The sequence below is a fragment of the Ictidomys tridecemlineatus genome, chromosome 3 (genome assembly GCF_052094955.1).
Source record: "Ictidomys tridecemlineatus isolate mIctTri1 chromosome 3, mIctTri1.hap1, whole genome shotgun sequence".
NCBI lineage: Eukaryota > Metazoa > Chordata > Mammalia > Rodentia > Sciuridae > Ictidomys > Ictidomys tridecemlineatus.
The window spans coordinates 112,798,906-112,821,644 of NC_135479.1; the positions used below are offsets into that span (position 1 = coordinate 112,798,906).

The following is a 22,739-nucleotide window of genomic DNA, read 5'->3' on the forward strand; positions in this document are numbered from 1 at the left end:
TAAACATTAAGATGGCTATATCACTGTATATAGCCATCTTAATGTTTATATACCAATCTTAGATCTTTTAGGAAAATACCAGGGAGTGAGATAGCAAGGTCATTTGGTGGTTCTATCCTTGGTTTTCTGAGTAATCTCCATACTACTTTGCAGAGTGGTTATACTAGTCTTCATTCTCACCAAAAATGTACAAGTGTAACTTGTCCCCCATAACCTCACCAGCATTTATTATTATTTGTATTCTTGATCATTGTCTGCCTTTCCAACTTACATGAGATGAAAATCTTAGTATAATTTTGATTTGGATTTCCCTGATTGCTAAAGTTGTTGAACAAACATGGTTTTTAGCCATTTGTGGTTTTTCTTTTTAGGAAGTTTCTGCTTAGTTCTTTGCCCATTTATTGACTGCGATATTTTGGGGTGTTTTTTTGTTTGTTTGTTTGTCTGTTTGTTCATTTTTTTGGTGTTAAGTTTTTTGAGTCATTTGTTTATTAATCCCTTATTGGAGGAGTGGCTGACCAAGAATTTCTCTTATTTTTTGGCTCTCTCTTCATGCTCTTCCTCATTTCCTTTGCTGTGAAGAAGCTTTTTGGCTTGATAGCATCCCATTTATTGATTCTTGGTTTTATTTCTTGTGCTTTGGGGGTCTTGTTAAAGAAGTTGGTGCCAGCACCTATGTAATGGAATGTTGACCATTTTCTTCTAGAGATTGTAAGGTTTCTGATCTAATTCTTAAGTCTTCAATCTATTTCAATTTGAGGTTTTTTGCAGGGTGAAAGATAGGTTTCCAGTTTCATTTTTCTACATATCCAGTTTTCCCAGCATCATTTGTTTAAAAGGCTGTCTTTTCTCCACAATTTATTTTTGGCACCTTTGTCAAATATCAGTTCTCTGTAGGTATATGGATTTATCTCTGCATATTGTATTCTGTTCCATTGATCTTCCTGTCTATTTTGATGTTAATACCATGCTGTTTTTGTTACTACAGCTCTGTAATATAATTTCAAAATCAGGTATTGTGATGCCTTCTGCTTTGCTTTTCTTGCTTAGTATTACTTTGGCTGTTCTGGTTCTCTTATTCTTCCAAATGCATTTAAGAATTGTTTTTTCTAATTCTGTGAATAATGTTATTGGTATTTTGATGGGGACTACATTAAATCTGTATATTGCTATTGATAGTACGACCATTTAAATAATATTTATTCTGCCTGTTCAAGAACGTGGGATCTTTCCATCTTCTAAGGTTTTCTTTAATTTCTTTCTTTAATGTTCTTTGATTTTCATCATAGAGCTCTTGTATTTCCTTGGTTAGATGAATTCCCAAGATTTTCTTTTCTTTTGAGATTATTGTGAATAGTGTGATTTTTCCAATTTCTTCCTTGGTTGAAACACTGTTGTAGTATAGGAAAGCTATTTATTTTGGGGAATTGATCTTGTATCTCCTACTTTGCTAAATTCACTTATAAGCTCTAGAAGTCTTCTGGCGGAGTTTTCTTTTTTTGGGGCGTGGGGGTCTTCTAAATACAGGATCACGTCATCAACAAAGAGAGACAGTTTGACTTCTCTCTTCTTATTTGTAGCCCTTTAATTTCCTATTCTTGTCTGATTGTTCTGGCTAATGTTTCAAGGATTGTATTGAATAGGAGTAGTAAGAGTGCATTGTCTTGTTCCTATTTTAGAGGAAATGCTTTTAGTTTTTCTCTATTTAGTATGATCTTGGCTTTGGGTTCCATTGTAAGTGGCCTTTACAATGTTGAGGTAAATTCTAAATGGGTGCTGGATTTTATCAAAAGCCTTTTCTGCATCTATTGAGATGATAATTTGATTCTTGTCCTTAATTCTAAGTGGTGAATTAAATTTATTGATTTGCCTATGTTAAACCAACATTGCCTCCCTGGAATGAAACCTACTTGATCATGGTATATTAGTTTTTTGATGTTTCTCAATGCAGTTTGCTAATATTTTATTAAAGGTTTTTGCCCCTATATTCACTGGGGATATTGGTCTGTAGTTTTCTTTCCCTGGTGCATCTTTCCTTTTGGTATCAGGGTTATACTGGCTTTGTGGCATGTACTTGGAAGTGTTCCTTCGCTTTCAATTTTATGAAAAAATTTGGGAAAGACTGGTATTAGTTCTTCTGTAAAGGTCTGGAAGAACTCAGCTGAGAATTCATATGGCCTTCTGCTTTTATTTTGGAAGATTTTAATTGCTGTTTCAATTTCATTACTTGATATTGGTTTCTTTAGGTTTTCTATATCTTCCTGATTCAGTTTATGCAAGTCACATATGTCTAGAAATTTGTCAATATAACAATAGATTTATATAGAAAGATGTCACTGTGATTCTATTTTCAAGGAGAAGTAGTCAGTGAATATCTAACAAAGCCAATTTTGAAAATATATAATTGACTTTAACATACTCAATATATAAACAATGTATCTTAACTCCAAAGAACAATATTCTTTTAAACAGTAGTGATTCAATTTAATTATCAAATTATTATCTAAGTTAGGTCTGAAAGGAAAGTGAGGAACCAGGAGATGAGCAAGTGAGAAATGAAAGATGGAGACCAGGCAGAGATACAAAGGAGAGTTTATTTGTCAGAGCTGACAAATAAAGGCCCATCTCTCCATAGATGGAGAGAGGCAACACAGGCTTGAGTTCTGGGACTTTTATGGGACAGGCTCAGAGATTAGAGCAGGGCGGAGTGTTAAAGGTGGGGTTGGTATGAGGAAGTGGTGAGCCTTTCTCAGAAAGGCCCTGAAACTTTTTCTTAAAAATGACAGCTATCACTTAAGATGCTGTCTAGATGTTTAGCAAGGACCTTGCAAGGTCTAACCTTTCAAACCGTTTAGTCCATGTTAACCATCATTTAGTAAAATTTTATTATTATTTTTGTATTTTCCCTTGAATTTTATAGAAAATTTCTTTTGATAATATGAGAAATTCAGTGCAGTACTAATGCTTCCCTTATTAAATTCCATAAGTTAAGTATACTCTCTGCAAAAGCTTCAATTCTGTGAAGATATAGTCATTTTGGAGTATTTTAACAGAATGCTAAATGAATACTTAATAAGTATTATATATTCTAATTCGACCATGTTCATAAGAAAATGTGGCCTTCGGGTGCTGTCCACTGAGAAATTGAATGTGGCAGCAGAAGAAAATTAAATTTTCATTTTCTAAGAAATACTCTTCAATTATGAAATAGTTTAGCTCACTTGCTCATGTTAATGCCTGTTACTAAACCAGGCACAGCTAATATCATCTATCCATTTTTCCAGGAGTTCTACAAACTTTCCTTCTGCATGGCTAATGCACAGATAAGAAGGCTAACTAAATAGTTAAATAAAATAAATATTTTTCCCTTTTTAACAGATTGACAGTTTTAAAATACTTGCATGTTCTAGTAACCAATGGGAAACTGTCCATTCCCTCCATTTTATAGCATTAGGATCCACTAAATGTTCAAAGAAGGTAATGATTTGTGTGACCCAGTTTCAGCAAAGGTAAAAATATTTCTAATAGCTGTATTCTAGGTTTACTCTGTATCAAATTATTTGTATAGTTTTATTCATGTAGAGTTATTATTCTGAAAATGCAAACTTGCATTTCTGTAATTTGACCATGTTCTTGTCCTGCTTGAGAGGGCAAATTGCATTTCTGTAATTTGACCTGCTTGAAAGAACAAACTTGGGTTTCTATAATTTGACCAGATTCTTTTCCTGCTTGAAAGATACTTTTGCTTTCTCCAGACTGGATCTTATACAAACATATTCTAAACAATCTCCTTAACAAGGATAGGGTATTTGGCAGGTGGCAGTGGAGAAGGAGCAATTACTTTTGTACTCTTCCGATTTTTTCCCCCTGAACAATAAATTCCACAAGAACTAGATGCTGAATTGAAATTGAACTTTTATTCAAAATACAAAAATGTATGTAAGATGCTATACCTCCTTGTTATATTATCAAACCCAGTGAAATACCACAATGTTTATACACAGTTGTACATCTTTAAGATTTAAAGAAGATTGCCAGATCTTCTTCCAATTTTTTCACTACAGCAACAAAAACAAAAAACAATTGTCTAATATATAAAATATATGTGTATATATCTAAAAAGCACTTTGGAATAATACCTAACAAAGAGTAAGCATCATATGGTTATTCTATTAATGTTTATTGGCTAAGTGTTCATTTTAAGTCCTAGTACTTATTTTGTGTTAATCTTATAGACAGCTTTACATATACTTTTATCTGAACAGATAAAAAAAAAAAAGCACTCTTCTCTCTTGAATTTTGCTCTCTCCATTGTGTGCCCTTCCTTGACAGTCTTTACTTAGGTGTGAGAGTATCTTTCTAGAGTTAACATCAAATATCATAATACTTATTATGGAAATGCACCTTGCTGTGCTCTCATTCCATCTGATTTTTGTAGTCTCAGATATCTCATTTTTGATCAGAGTACTGGAAATCAAAAGATGTGAAGTACTGCTCCATTTTGTAACCACCAACCATCCTGTTGCTTTGAAACTATTATCTATTAATAAAGCATTTTAGTTTCTTGTGTTTAAAAGACAAATATCATAAGCCATATGATTTAGTTCTTTAAAATGAATGCTCTCTTTTGAGTTTTTCTACAAAAGGTTTGATTATTTCTCGACTGCTTACAGATTTTATAATCTTCTACATGGGATATATATATTTTTTTCTAACACTTGTTTCACATTTCTCCTCAGCTTTCATGCTTCTTCCCTTTACATGAGTCTTGAACTTATTCAAATAGAAAGTTTCAAGTGTATGATGATATTATTTGTCTTTGTTAAAATAGGTATTCCTTTTGTCTTTAAAAATAGTGATGGGGCTGGGAAGTAGCTCAGTGATAGAGCTCAGTGATAGCATGCATGAGGACTGGGATTTGATCCCCAGTACCTCAAAAAAGTAAATAAAAAAATAAGAAGTAGTGTTGTGGCCTTTTATTTTAAGAAGTGAAAAGTACAATCTCCCTGTAATGTTTTTTTTTTATTTTTAAAAACCATTATTGAAATTATAGTAATTGGTGAAAGACCTTAGTTCATATCCTCATATTCTACCACCTGTTACCTGTGTACTTAGGTCAAGTTGCACAACTTTTCTAAACTTCTATTTGTTCTACATCTTAGAGAAAAATAATACCTATCATTGTGCTTTTTGAGATCATGATGGAAGGGATTAAATGGGATACTACATGCATAGTGAGTTTCATAGTGCTTGGGATATAGGAGGCATTCAAGGTAGAGAGATGACAAAGATTATTTATATTAATAATTAGTCTATATTAAGAGGAAAGATATAATAATTGAATTATAACTATTTTCAATGGGTTAGCAAGAAAAATAGGTAAGACATGGATAAATGGAGATTATTTACATCTTTCTTTAACTTTGAACAAAACATCTTATGAACTCCAAGATTTTATTTCATTTTGATCTATATGGTTTGTCCTATGCAAGATATTATAAATACTGAAATGAACAAATACTAGATTTAACTAATTTATAATTAAAGTAGCAGGGACTAATCTAGTTATTTAACCAAATTATTCCAAATACTACTAGTACGCAAACATAGAGTACCTATGATTACATGACATATAATATGATACGCAGTGTTGATAGTTTCTGCCCTACACTGCATGTCCACCCATGCCATCCCCATCTGAAGATTATTAGAGGCTTTGTTTATCTTTTTAACAATATTTTGAAGTACATATTATAATTGCCATTTTCCATACGCAAAATTGAGGGTCAACAATTAAGGAACTCGCTCAAGTTCACCTGGATAAATTTCTCATCTTTGCCTGACCGGCCAGCCAGAGTATGAAACAAATCAAGTTGCTTTTAAGAAGTATAAAGAACCCACTACTGGTATTTTCTTTTACTTTCCTATTTTAAATGAATCAGGATATTATATAATTCTACTTGAATCTAGATTCCACCTCTGCCACTTAATAGCTGAATGACCTTGGTCAAGTTATTTAACCTTCTGCCACTTAGTTTCTTTTTTTCTATTCCCCAGAATAATACTAATAATACCTGCCAAGTGGAGTGACATTTAAATTAATGTGGTGTTTAAACTTTTGGGACAGTTTTTGATGTATAGGAAGCTCCTTATAAGTGCTCAAAAATAAACACACACACACACACACACACACACACACACACACACACATACACCCTGAGCCATTAGGGTGTTCTCTGAGACACTGGATTTTCTTACCTGTTCCTTTTGTGAGCTGTGTACCCTAGAACAATTCTATTTTTATGATCAGTGTTTACTTTTGGTATAAAACAAAATAAATAATATTAAATCCAAGTTTAAGTATAAAATGTGGTAGAACTCAATATTTACATCAATATGTTTGATATTGCATATTACCTTTCTGTTGAACTTATTTTTCCATAAGCATAAACCTGCTAAAACTGATTTTCCATGATCAATCCTCTTCATATCTGGGCTTGTTTATAAAAATTATTTCCTTCTAGATCTTCTTAAGACATCAGAAATATTGCTGATATAATTTTAGTGACTGTCATAGATATAACTCATTTAAAGGCATAATCTATTGCCTAAAAATTTATATTGATAAGCTGTATTTATCAAAAAGCAACATCTTAGAAAAAGGAAAATGTTTACTTCTGACCAGTATTATGATTTCTTAAAAATTAATAAACATCTTTCCTTTTTAAAAGTGTATGTGTTAATGTAGGCATGTTGGTCCATAATTGTCACTACAAAGATTGGTGATACAATTCATTGGTTTGGGGGAGATTCCATATTAACCAATATGGCTCTAGTGTGGAAACCATTTTTAAAGTTAATATTCTGTTTATTACCACTACATTTAATGTTGTTTTTCTTTTTACAAAATTGGTGCACATTTATGTATAACTCATTAAGTTCATAAAATAAAAAAATAAAAAGCCACTTTTATTTTGTTTAAAAAAAACTCTTCATTATAAATGCCTACAGTTTTTAGAATGTGATATTTTACTCAGTTTCACTGATCAGTGATGATATTTTGATAACACCCTTATTTATGTTCTCAAAGTTAGTTTAACTATGAAGATGCATTTTTAATGTGATAGTTGTTGTGGAGTTGAAATGCTGAATGCATTAATTTTATAGTAGAACTTGTCTCTTATTTAATCCTGTCCATGGTAGAGGATGGATGCGCAGCATAAATTGACCAAAATACTAAGTAAAAAATAAAATACATTGGATAAATTTATGATTATTACCAGCTTGAAAAATCAAACATAGTAGATACTAGGCCAAAAGATTTTGAAAGATACTTGTTTATAAGATTTACATAGCAATTAATGATTCTTGATTTCAAAATTCATTTATTCGACTGTATATTGCAGTTTTGTCTGTATCATATTTTTTCTAACTCATGAAATTAAATCTTATTCTGTTACATCATTGTCTTTGATGCCCCCTGTTTCTAAAAGAACAATCAAACGCTTCTTGCAATCAAAAGCCAAGTTTAGCAGTGCATGGTGGTGCTGCATACACTTGTAATCCTAGCTGCTCGGAAGGCCGAGACAGGATGGTTGCAAGTTCAAACCAGCCCCAGCAATGGCAAGATGCTAAGCAATTCAGTGAGACCCTGTCTCTAAACAAAATACAAAATAGGGCAAGGGATGTGGCTCAGTGTTTAAGTGTCCCTGAGTTCAATCCCCAGTACCCACCTCTGAAAAAAACCAAGTTTTAACATAATTTACCCTCTACAAAACAGAGTTTTTGAATCAACATATTTAACAGTTAATTCTTGTCCAAAGTAACAAGATTCTGTAACTAAATACTTTATCTCTACATGTTTTTCAGGTTCACAGTTGAACAGGAAATTGACTTAAAAGACATTTTGAAGGGTCTTGGAATAACTGAAATTTTCATCAAAGATGCAAATTTGACAGCCCTGTCTGGTAAGAAATGAATATCAATTTTTAAGAAACATTATTCTTTACAGAATAAAATAATGCTTTTAAAAACAGGAATATTAAATTTTCTATTTACCATGGAATTCAGAAGTAAAGTTCAGCTATCACTTGCCAAGTAAATCTAGCAAGAAGTATATTTAACTTCTTCAAGTAAAACTATGAATACAGTTATAACATTAAGTTTGTATTATGTGGTGTATGTCTTGTCTTTGATAGTAGATCATATTCTCCAGGAGATCATCCCTTCTGACACAATGCCTTGTAGAATCAATAAATGTGTTGATTGAATATCTCAATATGTTCCAGTGTAATGAATAATAGTAAAGAGAAGAAGAGGAGATAAATGAGTGCCCCCTGCTGTAAGGACTAGACCAAAGATTCTTTTTAAAGAATAAAGAATACCCAGTGAGATGATGTAAACCCTTTTCTGAGTCTTCAATAAAAAACAGTGTTTTTGAAGAAGTAACTTCAAAGTACATAGGCTCATTGAGGTGTTGAGTAATTTATTCTAAATACCCCAAGGAAAAATCAAGTTGAATTACTGGATTCAGAACCTTAACTTGTTCTGAGTAAAAACTCATGAAATGTTGGTAACATTAAAGTATTTAGAATGTGTAATTAAAATAATTTTGGATGTGTTTTTAAGTGGCTAACCCCAAGGAGCTTATCATTGGAAAAAAAGCAATAGTGAGTTTAAGGCTTATATTATTTTATATCATTTCTTTGAAAGGCAGGAAAAATAGAATCTGGTTTCTGATCATATAAGGATAGTTATATAGTAAGATCAAGCAACTCAACTTGCATGTTCCCTTTATATGCAATTTAATTGAACCCTCTTCTTCAATTAGAGAGCATGCAGGTAATAGAAGGGTGTTTTTTTTTGTTTGTTTGTTTTTGTTTTTTTTTTTAGCAGTTCCCATGTTACAAGGAAGAATTTAGGTTTCCTCTCCTGAATCGGCAGTCTCTAAACAATTAAGTTCACCAAACTATAGCTTCTAAACCTGGACTGAATTCAATGAAAACAGATGCCCCACTTCTGAAATTGCTTAGGGGGCACGTATGTGTGTGTGCACGCATGTGTGTGTGTGCGTGTGTGTGTGTGTGTGTGTGCGTGCATGTGCACACACTTTTGTTAGCATGCGTGCATATGAGAGAGAGACAGAGAAGGGGGTCATAGCTTTTAAAAAATGCTCAAGGAGTATGTGATCAGATAATCCCTTATCCTCCTGGATTTTGTATTGTGTAGATTGTTTTCTAAGCAGCATGCAGCTTTTGGCAGTGAGTTGATACTGATGTATTTGGTACCACAACTTCTACCTTTCATTCAGAGAGCTTACAGCCCTAAGCACTAATGGAGCTTTTCTAAATGTCTATGATATAAATGTTCCTGTCTACAAAAGAGAAATGAGTTTTCCCTGAATAAAGTTTTCATGACTCATATCCAAGTTCTTAGGGCTTGGAACTCCTCATTGGGGTTGCCAAGAAGGTAGGACTGGTGGAGATTCAAAAGATCATATGGTGTCTCTTAGCTGAGTCAGAAATACATTAATAGTTGAAGCACAGCACAACTTAAAGTTGGAATGCTCTCTTCCTGGGGAATGAAGAGAATCTGTCTTACAATACTGGCCAAATTCCAACTGGATAATTATATTCTCTTTTCTCAACATTCTCTCTATTCAGTTTGATTAGTGATTCCTCACTGCCTCACCCAAACATTCAGGCAGTTATTTTACACAAATACAATATCTGCTGCCTCTCTGTCCTGAGGGAGTAGCACTGCAGCGGCAAATCAATTATTGTGGTCAGTGTACCTTATAATTTCTGACATATTTGGAAGGTTTATAAGGTAATATTTAATTGCCTTTACTATGTACAGAGACAATGGACCATAAATATGCAGTATGAATGCAGATGGTTTGGAGATTCGAAATGACACTAGAATTGCTCAGAGAATTCATATATTCTCTATGCAAAAAAAAAAAAATCTGTTTATTTGATCAAATCCCCATGAGGATCTAATCCTGCCCAGTATCCTGTTCACAGATCCTGTTCTGGTACCTGGCACAGGGCTGACACACACATGGCACACAGCAATGTTTACAGAAGGATAAAATGGATGGAGGGAAAAGTTTTCTTTGCACATATCTTAAGCATTATATTTCTTAGAATATTTGTCTTCTTATAATATCACTTAGAAATCTAGCACTTGCTATTCTTAAGCACCATCCAGTTCAGGTCTTCAGGATCACTTGAAAGAACAAAAGCCAACCTCTCAAAATTTCAGCAGGAATTATTTGATTTGTATGTTATTAGCTTTATCAGAATGTTGGTAGCTCTAGCAGTGATGATCATTCCAACTAATACATGTAGCTTTTCTTTTCTGTCCCTTTCTTCCTCTCTTGCTCTTTCTTTCTAATTAATTTTTGAATAGTTCACTCAAAAACTATCTACTGTCCCAAGTATAAAATTCCCCTCTCTACTTCCTCTAAATTTGATAGCATTTATCTCTGCATCATTTATTTGGACACCAAATGCTCTGCCTGAGCTAGTTAGGACTAGTACATAGCTCAATTGTTGCCTCTCCAAATAGCATGAAAACTAAGTAACGTGAAAACTTATAATTCTAATATAACCTACCAAACTACCCAGGAAAATGATTTGCATGCATTTGGTTACTATTTTTTTTTTAGAGAGAGGATTTGATAGTGATGAGGATAGGTAACATTAATTGCCTTCCATGCCGTTTATTCCTTTCATTAAACAACTGCTAGAGAGGCAGGTAGATGAGAAAAGTGCTATATCAGGAAAAAGAAAAAAGAAATGATTGTGATGTCATGCCTGACATAAAAGGTTTGAAGGACTTATGGTAGAAAGACATAACAGCTGGGTTTAATAAAATTAAGACTGATACACATGTTTTATCGAAACAGTGGTTCTCAACAAGGATGATTTTTTTTCCCCTGCTCCACACTCCCAGGAAACATTTGACCTTTTTGGCTATTACAATTGGGGGATTTGTCTACCTACTGGACACATTGCTCTAAACTTCTGCAATGCTTGGGACAGGTTCCTTAAAACAAAAAATTTCCAATACAAAATGTCAATAGTGAAGAGGTTAAGAAGCCTTCCGTGAGAGCATGCATAATGGAAGCAGAACAGAAGAAAATTAAGTAGCAAATGGGAGCTTTTGAACCAAAGGCAGAGGAGAGTATGTGTATGCATGTGTATTGGTTTTTGAATGCAGAGGACATTTTCAAACTGCATTTCAAAAAGTGATAACAGTAGTTGCCTCTAGAACAGGAGCTTGTTAGATGAGAGCATTTTCATTTCATACATCACTCTTCACTGGAATTTTGCCTTGTGTGTGTATTACTTTTTCAATTAAAATTCTTAGCTAAAAATTAGAAAAGGTGTTTTAAAATTATATTAATGGAATTAATATAATTGGTATACTTGAAAGCACCCAGTGAACAATTCAGTCCTACCATGACATTGATACATTCTTCAATTATATAATGAAAATTTTATCTTTCTTCCAAAGTAGCAAATGTGATTTAGAAAATAGAGAACAAAAACTGCTTCACCTTCTCTTGCTTCCTGAAAAACGGAATGACTTGAGTTCCTTTGCTAAGACTTCTGGGATCCACTCTATCAAGAAATTGCATTCTACTGCATCCACTCTTATTTCAGACTCTCATTACCCCTGCCCTGGACTATTTCAATAGTCTTCTAATAGTTTCCAATCTCTCTCCAGTCTAATCTGTCTCATTCACCACTACTGAGAAAATTCACCTTAAGACCTACTCTCAGATCATTCCAAGTCTTGTTCAACGCCTGCTTTGGTCTGCAGTGCCATCCACTGCTCCACAGGGCCAGAGACCTCATCTCCCTCCAGCCTTTTTTTTCTGGCTGATTCTTCACACACTACTTGTGTTCCAGCTCTGTTTCTCATCTCCCCAGCTCCCCATGGTTATGAAATCTCCCCTATCTGAAATACTTTTTTTTTCTTCCTTTCTTTGTACCAAGGGTTGAACTTAGGGGTACTCTACCATTGAGCTACATCCCCCGGCCCTTTTTACTTTTCATTTTGACACAGGGTCTCACTAAGTTGCTGAGGCCGGCACAGAACTTGATCCTCCTTCCTCAGCCTCCTGAGTCATTGAGGTTACTGATATCTGCCACCCTGCCCAGCTCTGAAACACCATCTGAACTCAGTCTCAGCTGAAGTATCCCAACTTCAAAATCAAGCTACCATAATTACACCAACCAGAAGTAATCACTCATTAAATTCCTGATATTTTGTACCTTTCTTTATGGCGCATATCACATCTTATCTCATATTATTGTTACTTTTGTGTTTAACATTCCCTGATAGAATTTAGACAACCCAAAGATAGATTCTTATGCATGTTTCCTCAGAGCCCCCCCCCCACAGTGCTTCCTTCTTAGTTCTCACTGAATGGGGAAAAGAATAAGATGAGATGCTTCATATTTTTTATGTTTATTTCTTCATTTCAATTTGATGTACATTGCTTTTGATGCTAAATTCCATTAACATAAAACACAGTAAATACCCATACAGTAAACAGAGAGAGAGTGCTGAGAGTCATTTTCTTCTCAGGCTACATTTAAAATGCTCATCTAGTTGCGGTGAGGATCCTGCTATAGAGTGGGGCTATTTTTGTAATGGAAATGAATGACTGTCAGCATTTGGATTAATAGGTAATCCTCTTGGAAGGTGTAAGGGGAAAGAGAAAGTGAGTACTAAATCCTTCAGCATGAAGTATGAGCTTTAATAAAAAAGCCAATAAAATAAAGGAATTAAGAAGACAAAGAGAAAGCCACATTCAGGTCAGACTCAAGTGCTGTGGATTTACGCTGGACCAGCTCCTACATCCTGCCCTTGTTTGTTCTCTTTCTCCTTGCACGTGTAAGCCAGAGGGTTCCTTTCTCTTTCGTTGCTACAATTCCAGTTCTGCTTCTGCCTTCTTGCCTGAGCTAGTGCAACAGCTAACTTGATCTTGCCCTGAGCTATCTGCTCATTCAATTCACCTTTCACAGCTACTACCCCAGGTGTCTTCTAAAATTATAACAGGTGTGTCCCATTATTTCTGGACAAATCTCAGGCTCTAACCTTATAGTCAAAGCTCCTAAAATTATGCTTGTCACCTGCCCAATCCTCCACTTTCTCATAGCCCAAGTTCCAAATGGGACTTTCATGTCATCCCCTTTGTTCTTTTCACTTTGCAAATACAATCTTTTTTTTTTTTTTTTTTGCTTATCTATGCCCTCTTCTCTGACTTTCACTCTTCTACTTCAAGAACCAGCCCAAATGTCACCCTCTTTGAGAAGTTTCCCCCTGACACCCCTCCTCCTTCCTAGGTGGTTTACTATTCTTCATCTGGAACCTGGTAGCACTTTGCACCTACCTGTGTTATTGCTTATCTTGCCTTTTCCTTGGACAGTTTGTACACATTCTCGTCTTTAAGCTCAGAGCTTTTCAAAAGCAGGGACTGAGCTTAGAGTTTGTCCTCTCCCCAGAGTCCAGGATGGTGTTGGAAGGGCAGGATTGATGCTGAATGGGAAAGTGAGTAATGGCACTGGTTGACACCTGGCCACAAGTGAGAGCTCTTCTGTTCTGCCCTCCTTGCCACATGGGGCCCCCAGTGGGTCCCGGATCAGGGCTGACTTGTATCCACCTCTGCATTAATCTTCATCTCCACCTGAAATGCAACTCTGCCTTCAGGTCTTTCCACAGCCGGCTCCTTTTTATTCCTTTGGTCTCAGCTGACATTGACCTCCTCAGACACGCTTTCCTCGTGTTCTTTGTCAAACACCAGCTCCTCCATGGCTCTAATCACTCACCTACACATCACTTTATCTTGTTTTCTTGGTTATTCTTACCATACCCTGAAATTGTGGTCACTTATTGATTTGCTTTCCTTTACTGTCCTTCTATTTATATCTATTTTCTTCTTATTATCAGTTCCTCATGGTAGATCCAGTGCATCAATAGTGTCTGACACATAGTAGGTGCACAGTACATAAATGAATCAACAAGTAAATAAATATTTGCTGTCTCTGAAACAAAAAATCTATCCAGAAGAACAAACAACAAATGCTATTCTCCCTTTGAAGAAATATTGTAGAAAATTTTCTGAATTTCATGGGTGGGGCAGAAGCTAAAAATATTTTAGTGACTAAAGCATAGAGACACTTTGGGTATCTAAGGTTCTATTATGATATTCTCTTCATTTTGCTATTTTAAGCATGCAGAAATTTGTTTAAATTGGCTGTGTTTAGTAACAGTGCCACAAAGGAAGTAGTGGCCTAGGCTTGCATGAAGGCCATCCTGCCAGCGTTATATTAATCTCAAATATTTAGAGCCTTGGCATCCTGCACAATATCTCATATGGAGAGGGTACTCAATAAATATTTGCTCAGTGACTGAATGAATGCCTTAATATTTTGTCCTGATTTCTTCATAAGAGTTTGAATTTTTGCCCAGCTCTTCTCTGGGAAACCTAGGGTTCATTGGCCCTGTTCCCATTTTATCCATTGTAAAGAGCCTGGTTCCACGCTGCCTGGAGGAAACTAAGACCAGTTTATTTGGCAGCAGAATTTGCCTTGGCCAGAAGAAAAGAGAAGGCTGGTGAGGGCCTGTGTACAGATTTTTTTTTCTTTTTTCTTTTTTGCTTATGGGGGCTGGGGGTATAGCTTATGGTAGAGTGCTTGCCTAGCATGTGTGAGGCCCTGGGTTCAATCCCCAGTACCACTACCACCAAAAAAGAGTTTAAATGGATTTGCCTTTGATTTATTAATTGAGAAATTAACTAACTTTTCTCTAACCAGTAAGATGAAGCCATCAGTATAAGTTTCCTTAACAGTCTTCACATTCTGATTCAATCAAATGCCTGAGTACATACCTAGTACATGACATTATGCAGAATGTTATGGATGAGGTGTATAAAACAGGCTAGGTGCAGGCCCTGAAGGAGCGCAAAGCCAGCCTAGCAGGACAGATGGTTTGGATTGACATTAATTACACAGAATGAGCAACATAGGAGGGCAGGTGTAAGGAACAATGACCTTGCCTAGATTCCTGCAGGACTTGATCTCTTTCTAAGATTGGGTGGCCCCAAACATATGCTTAATTAAACAACTTTTAGCTACAATTTATTGTAATTTAATGTGGCTGCTTGAAGATTGTCTAAAGTAGGGGGGAAAGCTTTATTTTCTTTTATTCTTCAGTATCTGCGATATGATTTCTTACTTGTCACATTGTTTTCATGTTTATCAAAGGATGGAGTTTTTCTGACAGTTAAGCATCCTGAAGTCTTGTTTATATCTGTGTAGATTCACTCACCTTAATTTAGCAGTTAGTCGTGCTGTGGGAATTGAACATTAAGATTCAATCTTTGTTTCCCTGTCTTGCAACAGACAGTAATACTGATTGTTGGATCCTATTCCCTTTACACTTCTACTTGATCAGATATTTAAGTTTTTAGCCTGTGTGTGGGTTTTATACTTTTTCCCTCTGTTGCTGCTCTGAATTTTCAAGAACAAACTTTATAGCCACAATTGTGAACTGAATTGTGGTCATGGTGTCCGTAGAACCAACTAAGGATGTTTTACAGTATGAAATAGCTATTTCTTTCATTCTGAAATTGCTGAAATTCTCTTTCTCGTAGTGTTTTAAGTTAAATACAAGAAAACTGCACTTACCAGGAAACTTCCTCTACTTTGGTCAGCTCATTTTTTAGGCCCACGTATAGCCAGAAACTAGGGATACTAAGACCTTGCTTAAAGAAGTTGACAGTCCAGGAAGAGAGAGTTATTAATGCAGATGTGATATATGATGAAGGCTTCATTAAAATTAGTTTTTGGCTTCAGTAGGAAAGAGTGGTCAGATCTACCTTAAAGATATAGGGATCAGAGGAGAGCAGAAGAAAAGTCTGGGGCTAGAAGCTGGGCCTCAGAAGGTGACAGGTGTTTCACTGTACAGCAGGGGTTGAGGAAGAGTCTGCAGAAACAAAACAGGGTAAAATTCGAGCTATTTCAGGTCAAATAATCTGAAGCACAGTGCATGGGGGTGACAGATGGTGAATGTGTGAAGCAGAGGCAACCACTTAGCTTGCATGTCAAGCAGGCCTGCATCAAGGTGGAGACAGAGGAAGCAGGAGAGGGGACAAAGGGTGTTAAGATCATCCAAGGGAAGCGTCAGTGTAACCTGGAGACAGTTGGCGGTACAGTTGTGCACTGCTGTGTCATGGTACATTCAGGCATCTATTGAAACTCATTGTATATGTTTCTGAGCTTAATTTTCTGAATTTTTTTAAAATTTATTTTTTAGCCAACACAGAAAACTTATCTACAATACCTATATTCACCCTACTAGGCAATAGCACACCAGAACTCCTTGCTTCCATTGAACTGTAGCTTAATACCCACTCCCAACCTTTCCTTTTCTCTTCCTTTCTTCCCTCTTCCTCTTCCTAGTCGATGATAACTTCATTTCCACTCTCAATTTCTATAAGATCTACTTTTTTAGATTCCACATATAAGTAAGATCACGTACGTATCTTTGTGTGCCTGGCTTATTTCACTTAACATAATGGTCATAATGGTCTCCGTTTCCATTCATGTTTTCACAAATGGCAGGATGTCACTCTTTTTTAAGAATGAAAAGTATTACACTGTGTATATTTACCACATTTTTTTGGTCTATTCCTCAGTTGATAGACATTGAGGTTGTTTCCATTTCTTAGCTATTTTGAACAGTGCTACAATAAACATGGGCATGCAGATGTCTCTTTGACATACTGGTATCATTTCCTTTGGATATGTACCCAGGAGTGGGATTGCTAGATTACATTGTTGTTCTACTTAAAATTTTTTGAGGAAACTGCATATTATTTTCCATAATGGCTGAACTAATTTGCATTTGCAAAAACAGTGTGCAAGAATATCCTTTTCTCCACATCCTTGCCAGCATTTGTTATCTTTAGTGTATTAGATAGAAGTCATTCTTACTAAATAGAGGTTATAGCTTATTGTGGTTTGCATTTCCCTGATGATTAGTGATGTTGAACATTTTTTTCATCTACCTGCTGATCATTTTTATGTCTTCTTTGGAGAAATGTCCGTTTAGATTTATTTTCCACTTGTTAATCTGTTTCTTTGTTTATTTTGCCATTGAGTTTTTTTTTTTTAAGTTTTTCATGTATTCTAGATATCAACTCTTTTCAAATGAATAGTTTGCAAATATCCTCTCCCGCTCTATGGTACTTTCTTCCATTCTGTTGATTGTCTCCATTGCTGTTCAGAGACTTTTCAGTTTGATGTAGTTCAATTTGTATATTTTTGTTTTTGTTTCCTGTGATTTTGGGGTCATGTGCAAAAAAACCTTTGCCCATTCCCCTATGAAGAGGAAACATTTTCCTATGTTTTCTCCTAGTAGTTTCATGGTTTCGGGTCTTATCAAATCTTTACTTTTAGTTGATTTTTTATGTTTGATGAGAGATAGTGATCTAATTTCATTATTCTGCATGTGAATATCCAAATTTCCTATCATCATTTATTGAAAAGACTTCTTTCTCCAGTGCTTGTTCTTAGCACCTTTGTCAAACATCAGCTCTGAACTTTGTCCCATTTAATTCTGTTTATTTTTATGCCAATACCATGAGGGGTTTGATTACTACTGCTTAGTAGTATGTTTTAAAGTAAAGTACTCTAATGCCTTTTGGTTTTGTTCTTTTTTGCTAACATGACTTTGGCTCTTCATTATTCTTTGTACTTCCATAGAAATTTTAGGACTTCTTTGGTAAGTTTTGTAGAGAATGTCAATTGACATTTTTTGGGGGATTATACTGAATCTTCAGGTTGTTTTGGGTAGTATAGACACTTTAATCATATTGATTCTTCTAATTCATGAAAATAAAATAGCTTTCTACTTTTTGGTAAGCTCTTCAATTTTTCTCATTAGTATTTTATAATTTTTATTGTGGAGATCTTTCATCACTTCGGTTAACTTATTCTTAAGTGCTTTTTCATAGCTATTGTAATTGGATTGCTTTTTTTATTTCTATTTCAGATAAACCACTATTGTCATATAGCACTGCTACTGATTTTTGTATGTTCATTTCTTTTATCTTACAACACTGCCAAATCTGTTTATTAGTATTAATACTTTTTCATGGAGTTTTGTGAGTTTTCCATATGGAAGATCATGTCATCTACAACAGTAACAATTTAAAGTATTTTATTTATTTATTTGTTCTAATTAGTTATTCATGAGAGCAGAATGCGTTTTGATTCATTGTATACAAAGGGAGTACAGCATTTCATTTCTCTAGTAGTATACAATGTAGAGTTATAATTTGAATTCTTTACCAATTTGTATAGCATTACGTTTTTTCTCTTGCCTGATTACTCTAGCAGCTCCAACCTATGTTGAATAAAAGTGGTAAAAGTAGGCATCCTTGTCTTGTTCCAGATGTTAGAACACTTTCAGCTTTTCTCTATTCACTGTAATGTTAGCTGTTGTGGCCTTTATTGTATTGAGGTATTCTTTCTGTATGTAACTGTTCAGTGTTTTTATCATGAAGGGATGTTGAATTTTATCAAATGCTTGTTTTTGCATGTTTTGACATAATTTTATGGTTTTCGTTCTTTATTCCATTGATTGATATATCCCATTTACTGATTTGCTTATATTGAATCATCCTTGCATTCCTGGCATAAATCCCACTTGATCATTGTGAATAATCTTCTTAAAGTGCTATTGAATTTGGTTTGCTAATATTTACCTGGGAATTTTTGTATCTGCGTTAATAAAGGTATTTACCTATCGGGTTTTGTTTGCTTGTTTGATTTTTACTGGGGTTGTGTTCTTATCTGGTTTTGGAATCAGGATAATGCTGTTCTTGTAGAGTGTGTTGGAAAGATTTCCTTCCTCTTCTATTTCCTGGAATAACTTAAGGGGAACTGTTGTTAATGCTTCCTTAGATGTTTTGTAGAACTTAGCAGTGAAGTCATCTGGTCCTGGGTTTTTGTTCAGTAGAAAAGTTTTGTTGTTGTTATTATTTGCAGTGCCATTCAAGGCTATACACATGAGCTACACTCCAAACCCAGATTCAATATCGTTCTCACTACTTGTTATTGGTCTTTTCAGGTTTTTCATTTCTTCATAATTCAATTTGGTACAGTATATGTATCTAAGAGTATGCCCATTTCTTCTAGTTTATCAAGTTTTTTTGGCATATAGTTGTTTGTAATCATGTCTAATCATCCTTCATATTTCTGTCATGTTGGTTATAGTGACTTGCTGATTTTCTGGTTTTTTTATATTTTATTTTTTATATTCTGATTTTTTAGAGAATTTTTATATTGATGTTGACAACTAAATTTAGTTTATGGTTTTCTTTTCTTATAGTGTCTTTGTTCAATGTTGGCAGCAATGTAAGACAACCCACGGATGAGTTACATAGCTTTTATTTTCTTTCTAGAATCTAGAGTGGTTTTTATAACAGATAATCCTACCTGTTCTTTTAAGATTTGGACATGATTGCCTAGAAAACCATTTAGGCTTGTTGAATTTAATTTTAAGAATTTTTTTTGTCTACTGATTCAATAAATTTAATGGTTATTGGAGTATTCAGATCTTTCTTTTTTTCTTTTGACTTAATTTATAAAGTATCTGTTTCCACACAGAACCTGTTTCATAGAAAATCTGTTTGTTTTCAAAATTATCTGCATAAAGAAACATACAGAATCTTTTAGGGGGAACTAGAAATATTCTGTGTCTTATTTCTGAAGGTTGATTGACAGATATATACATTTATTAAATTTATCAATTGTTTTATAAAGAAATTTTATATTAAAATTATATTTCATTATGTTTATAAACATCTGCAGAAAACTATACATATTAATTTTTATTTTTCTCAAAATACTCTTCTGTGTCTTTGTTAGGGGAGGCTATCTCTCTTTTTTTCTTCACAAATCTTGTTAAAAGGCTTGTCCATTTTATTATCTTCTAAATAATTAGCTCTCAGAGAATTACCCTTTGCTTTTTTGATCCTTCTGCCACAAGTATTTCTTGTAGTATTTCTGTCACCAACACCACCATTTTACGTGGGTAAATGGGAACACACAAGAGGTTATTTGACTACAGAAGGTTACAACATTTGGAGCAGAGGCCAGAAATGAATGGTTTTTCCTGTTTCAGGGAGTCCAGTGCACCTCGTATGTCAGGCCTAATCACTATTGGAAGCTTTCTTCTGTGCCAATTGATTAGTTGAAATATCATTCAGTGTCTTTGAGAACTCCTGTCCAAGTATTTGAGGAGGACTTAACTGGCAATGTGGGTGTCCATTACCCTTTAGGACCTGGACCCTGTCATTTTGTAGTCAGAGCCATAGTGCTGGTTCCTGAGACATGACCTTTCCTTAACTGACAAACTGATGAAAATTGGCAGCAATATCTGAAAACAGAATGGCATCATTTACCTGCTAAATCTTTAGCACATTTTACTGTCTTGGATTCATATGCTAGTTTTCCCAACTACATACATTTGATTATTTAACACAATTTATACTTTTTCTCTGGTTAAATAAAACAAAACATAACTACTCTTGGATTTGAGAGAGCTAATTATACTTAATTGTTAAATGTAAAAATCTTGACTACTTTTTTTTTCTAATAATTGAATGTATTTCATAAAAAAGTATTATAATTATGAGATTGACCAATGATGCAGTGCTTATATCTTAATATCAAATATGATCTGAGGAAATAATATTTCTATGAAAAGTATATTCAGGAATGCCCATTATTAGTTGTCTTGGTGTTTATTCAGGATAATCAGGTACATGCAACAAGTGGATCAAAAATGTTGACAAACATCATCCCCTCTGCATGTAGGATAATTAGGTATTTTTGAAAACTTTAACGGAAAATGTATGTTGTGGGTAGAACTTGGTTTCTAACAAAGTCTTACTAAGGTGTCTAATGGGAAATCTGTTGTGTTTGTATGGAATAGTGCTAGACATCAGCAACAAATTTATTTAACTGGAGTTTGGCTTAAACCACTTGGAATTGAAAAAAAAATAGGGTGGCATAAACTAGAATAATCCTTACCCTGCTACTTGTGCATCTTTTAAAAAATGTATTTGGAGTATCTATTTTGTCATTGTTTTGTTGTAACAGTTGGAAACTAAAGACAAAAAATCATTTTGTGGTTTGCTAAGCCTGCCATAACAAAGTACCACAGATTTAGTGGTTTAAAAAGCAGAAATATATTTTCTCACAGTTCTAGAGGCCAGAAGTCTGAGATAAAAGTGTCAACAGGGTTGAATCTTAAAAGACCCTCCTTTTTGGCTTATAGATGGCATCTTTTCCTTCAATCTAAAAATGGTTTATTAGTCAAGATTCTCCAGAATCAACAGAATGTGTGCATGTGGTGTTGGTCATGGGGGTATACATATATATGAGGAGGGAAGGAGAGAATGACAGGCAGACTTATTTTAATGATTGGTTCACAGGATTACAGAGGCTCTTAAAGTCCAAAATCTATAGGATAGAAACTCCAGGAAGAATTGTAGCTGAGTCCAAAGGAAGGCTGCTGGTGGACTTTCTCCTTTGATAGAAGGAGGTGAGCCTTTGTTCAGGCCTTCAGCTGACTGCAGGAGGCTTACTCACATTTTGAGGATGATCTACTTTACCCAGAGTCTACCGATTTTAAAAAAAAATTTTTTAGTTGTCAACAGGCCTTTATTTTTTATTTATTTATAAATAATAAATAAACTGAGAATTGAACCCAGTGCCTCACACATGCTAGGCAAGCGCTGTGCCACTGAGCCACAACCCCAGCCCAAGTCTACTGATTTAAATGTTGATTTTATCCAAAAACATCTTCAGGAAAATATCCAGAATAATATTTGACCAATTATCTGGGCATCAAAGCCTATGTAATTTGCTACATTAAATTAATTTTCACCTATCTGTACCTTTCCATGTCCAAATTCCCCCTTCTTATAAGAACACTAGTCATCGTGGGTTAGAACACTCCCTAATTGCCTCATTTTAATTTCAGATCATATTTCTAAATATAGTCACATTTTGAAGTACTGGGAATTAGAACTTCAACAAATGAATTTGAGGGGACAATTCTATCCATTATGACCACTAATTTAAAAGTAAGCATAAATAGAAGGCAATTTAAAGGAAAAAATAATCTTCCTATTATTGGATGTTAAATATATCTTTATGAATCCTCAGATAAACCAGTTAACTAGAATGGAAGCAAATTTTTTTAAAACATCTATTCACATTTCTATAAACTTGAAGGCAATTTTATTTTTCTTTGCAAAGGATATCTACATTATCCTACTAATTAGAGATTAGGTTTAAAAAAAGAGCATTTTTTTTATTCTGGATTTTTACCAGCTTTCAGTTTGTACTTTTTATTTCAAATTAGAATGCACTATATACAATGTTTTTATCTTGAGTTATGAACTAATTTGAAGTCACTGCTAAAAACAGATTTTCTGCATTTTTTTTACAATGTAAGAAATAAACAATGGAAAATTCCCAGTGAAAATGAAGGGTAAAATTAACAAGAGAACAGACAATGAGGGCAAATTAGAAACTACATCATCATGGTTCTCTCCTATTATAAGTGAAATCTTGTAACTTTATCACTTGCCTTTTTTTTTTTTTTTTAATCAGTATCTTAGTCTTACATCTCCAAAACCC

At 34.5% G+C, this 22,739-nt stretch overlaps 1 protein-coding gene across 3 annotated transcripts in view; it reads left to right on the plus strand.

Moving 5' to 3' along the window:
- The window catches only part of Serpini1 (serpin family I member 1), an 81,949-nt gene that overhangs the window by 54,733 nt on the left and 4,477 nt on the right, over positions 1–22,739 (plus strand). For all 3 annotated transcript variants that reach the window (XM_078043603.1, XM_040270038.2, XM_005332511.5), the window contains one exon: positions 7,870–7,967. In XM_078043603.1, the coding sequence (XP_077899729.1) occupies positions 7,870–7,967 (98 nt within the window). The remainder of the gene's footprint in view (positions 1–7,869; positions 7,968–22,739) is intronic.